The following is a 2,436-nucleotide window of genomic DNA, read 5'->3' on the forward strand; positions in this document are numbered from 1 at the left end:
CCATGTGCCAACCCAAGCAGATGTATAATCACCTGATGGATTATTAGAACCAATTTGGACATCAACACTGAGAGATTGTGAATAGGTTGATCCACCAGAAGTATAGGTTGCTTTCAACATGCCAGAAGTAGCAGCTGAAACTGTGATGGAAACTGAGAAGGCAGCAACACCATTAGAGAATGAAGCAACCGTAGAGCCACCCAAAGTACCACTTCCTTCCCAACTCAAAACAACAGAACCAGAAGCTGCCATGGTGTTTCCACTAGAATCTAACATTTTGGCACTTGCAGAGAAAGTTTGGCCACTAGTAACAGTGTTTGGAACTGTCAAGCTCAAAAAAGCCAATGTGGCAGCTTGGCAGGTGCCAACAAAAGCGAGCAATGCGAGTATGACAACAAGGAATTGTTTAGTATTGAACATTTTTTTGAATGATAATTAGAATTAGTTACATTCGTCAATGACGTTTCATACACGAAGGGAATTCAAAAGTTACAATGACAGGACCAATCAAGTGCTACCATTTGTGTATTTTACAATAGAAGAGGTAGAAAGGTATCCTCCTAGCCAGCTGAAGGTAGTCACCAGTTTTTAATTGTTTCGACCTAACGGTTTTGTTTGTTGTAATCATTTTCTGATGTTATGTTATATCTATTCAAGTTAACCATAAACAATGAAGTTAACTAATTCTGAAGTAAACTTGATCATACGACTCATCGGCAAATATTCAATTTTTCATTATTAAGGGAGGTTTTATTGTTGAGCCTTTCGCCTCCCTTATTGCTTAAATCTTTCCTTTTATGAATTGTAAACGGAGAGGATTAATAATATGGCAATAGATTGTGCTCATGGGTCTTCGTAAAAACAACCCTCCACTACAACTATTATCTAAACACTACCAATGCAAATCAGTCAAATCAATCTCAGTGGGATACCTTTGCTTTTCTTGTCATTTGTTCTAAATTTGTTTGTTGTGTTCATTGTGTTTGACTACCTGTACATCATGCTCAACATGAACCTCTGCATCTTAGAGCGTTTCTTGATGATTTACAAACAGAGTATGATAAATTAACTTTCTGTTGCCTTAATGGAAAATTAACAAGACTATCGATATATTGGCAAGTATTAATAGCACTACTCTCACTTCTCAAATCATAATACTTGGTACAAGACCCCAACCATGACCACTGTTTGGAATTCTTCCATCAAACAAAGAATTGGTGGTATATTAGTATTTACATGACAAGTTATAATTATGTTTTTGTAATAAGTACTGAACCACTTTTCCAGCCAATATCGTACACAAGTTTCACTTGACTTGTTTGGCAAGTGTACTAACCAAATGGAATGACATGGATTGTTTCCTGTCAATTTATAGTCATCACACAATTCATCATTTCAACAACTAACAATGAAATAGAATACTTATTGGATGCCTTTCATTATTACAACTGGTAGAATTTTGTAGTATCTATTGCATTCTGATGAATACTCAATATACTGCTACAATATTTTCATCATAACAATATCGGAATAAACCTGTCCTCTCTCCAACGAATATGTCACTAGTCATTTGAAAAAAAATGACACAATCACCTTCATCAAATCAGGGTGGTAATGACAAGAGCAAAAACTTTCCCAGCCGTATCAAAAGCTTTTTCATCAAGTCATCTTCTCCAACTAGTCCCAACAATTCCTTACAACCGAGAATTTCATCACCTAACTCTCCAAATCTTCCCAAAACTGCAAGTTCCAACACTCTTCCTATTCATATTCATAATAATAACAATAATATCGAGAACTCTCCATCATTCACCAGAAAGAGTAGTGCTAGCAATGAAATATCATCAGTATTATCTTCCTCTCCACTTGTTAATTCCCCATCATTAAATTCATCGTCGAATATCAATAATATTCGGCATAGTAACAATCAATTTTTGATGGTTTCTCCATCATTGAATAATAATAATAATATTTCTCCACCTAATAATAATAATAATTCTAATAATTATTATTCAACAACGGGAACAACAACTTCAAACACTACATCATCTAACGAGGCAATTTCCCCAAATACCAATAATGGTGGTAGTGCTGCTGCTACTACTAGTGGAGGAGGACAACAACAAAACGACAACAACAACAACAATATTCAGCAGCATCAACTCGAGCCAATTGTTTTTGATTCGCCAAACTCACCTCCAAATCACAGTAAAAACAACGGGTCGTTTTTGGCGGGAGAATTTGATAAGAAAAAAAATCATCATGAGCCTACAGTTTCATCCTCATCCAATTATACGACCACTTCGACATCAAATTCTATCGGAAGTGGTGGAGGTGGTAGTAGAAGAATGGATAGTACAGTATCGGATATTGTTGTTGGAGGACATATTTTGTCAAGTTCAGTGATGAATAGTGATTTGATGCAATATGATTGAA

General features: G+C 35.7%; 2 protein-coding genes across 2 annotated transcripts in view; one reads left to right on the top strand and one right to left on the bottom strand.

Moving 5' to 3' along the window:
* Positions 1-420, bottom strand: part of NAEGRDRAFT_76408 (uncharacterized protein) — a gene marked incomplete at both ends in the record, with an annotated part of 4,808 nt that extends 4,388 nt beyond the window's left edge. Inside the window, one exon of the mRNA XM_002668630.1 lies at positions 13-420. Within this exon, the coding sequence (XP_002668676.1) occupies positions 13-420 (408 nt within the window). The remainder of the gene's footprint in view (positions 1-12) is intronic.
* Positions 421-1,580: 1,160 nt separating this feature from the next.
* NAEGRDRAFT_76409 (uncharacterized protein) lies at positions 1,581-2,435 on the top strand (the record flags this gene model as incomplete). The annotated part of the gene is made up of 1 exon (XM_002668628.1): positions 1,581-2,435. The coding sequence occupies one exon, from the start codon at positions 1,581-1,583 to the stop codon at positions 2,433-2,435; it is 855 nt and encodes a 284-aa protein (XP_002668674.1).
* Position 2,436: the final 1 nt, after the last annotated feature.

Source organism: Naegleria gruberi, assembly GCF_000004985.1.
Source record: "Naegleria gruberi genomic scaffold NAEGRscaffold_142, whole genome shotgun sequence".
In the NCBI taxonomy this organism is placed as follows: domain Eukaryota; phylum Heterolobosea; class Eutetramitea; order Acrasida; family Naegleriidae; genus Naegleria; species Naegleria gruberi.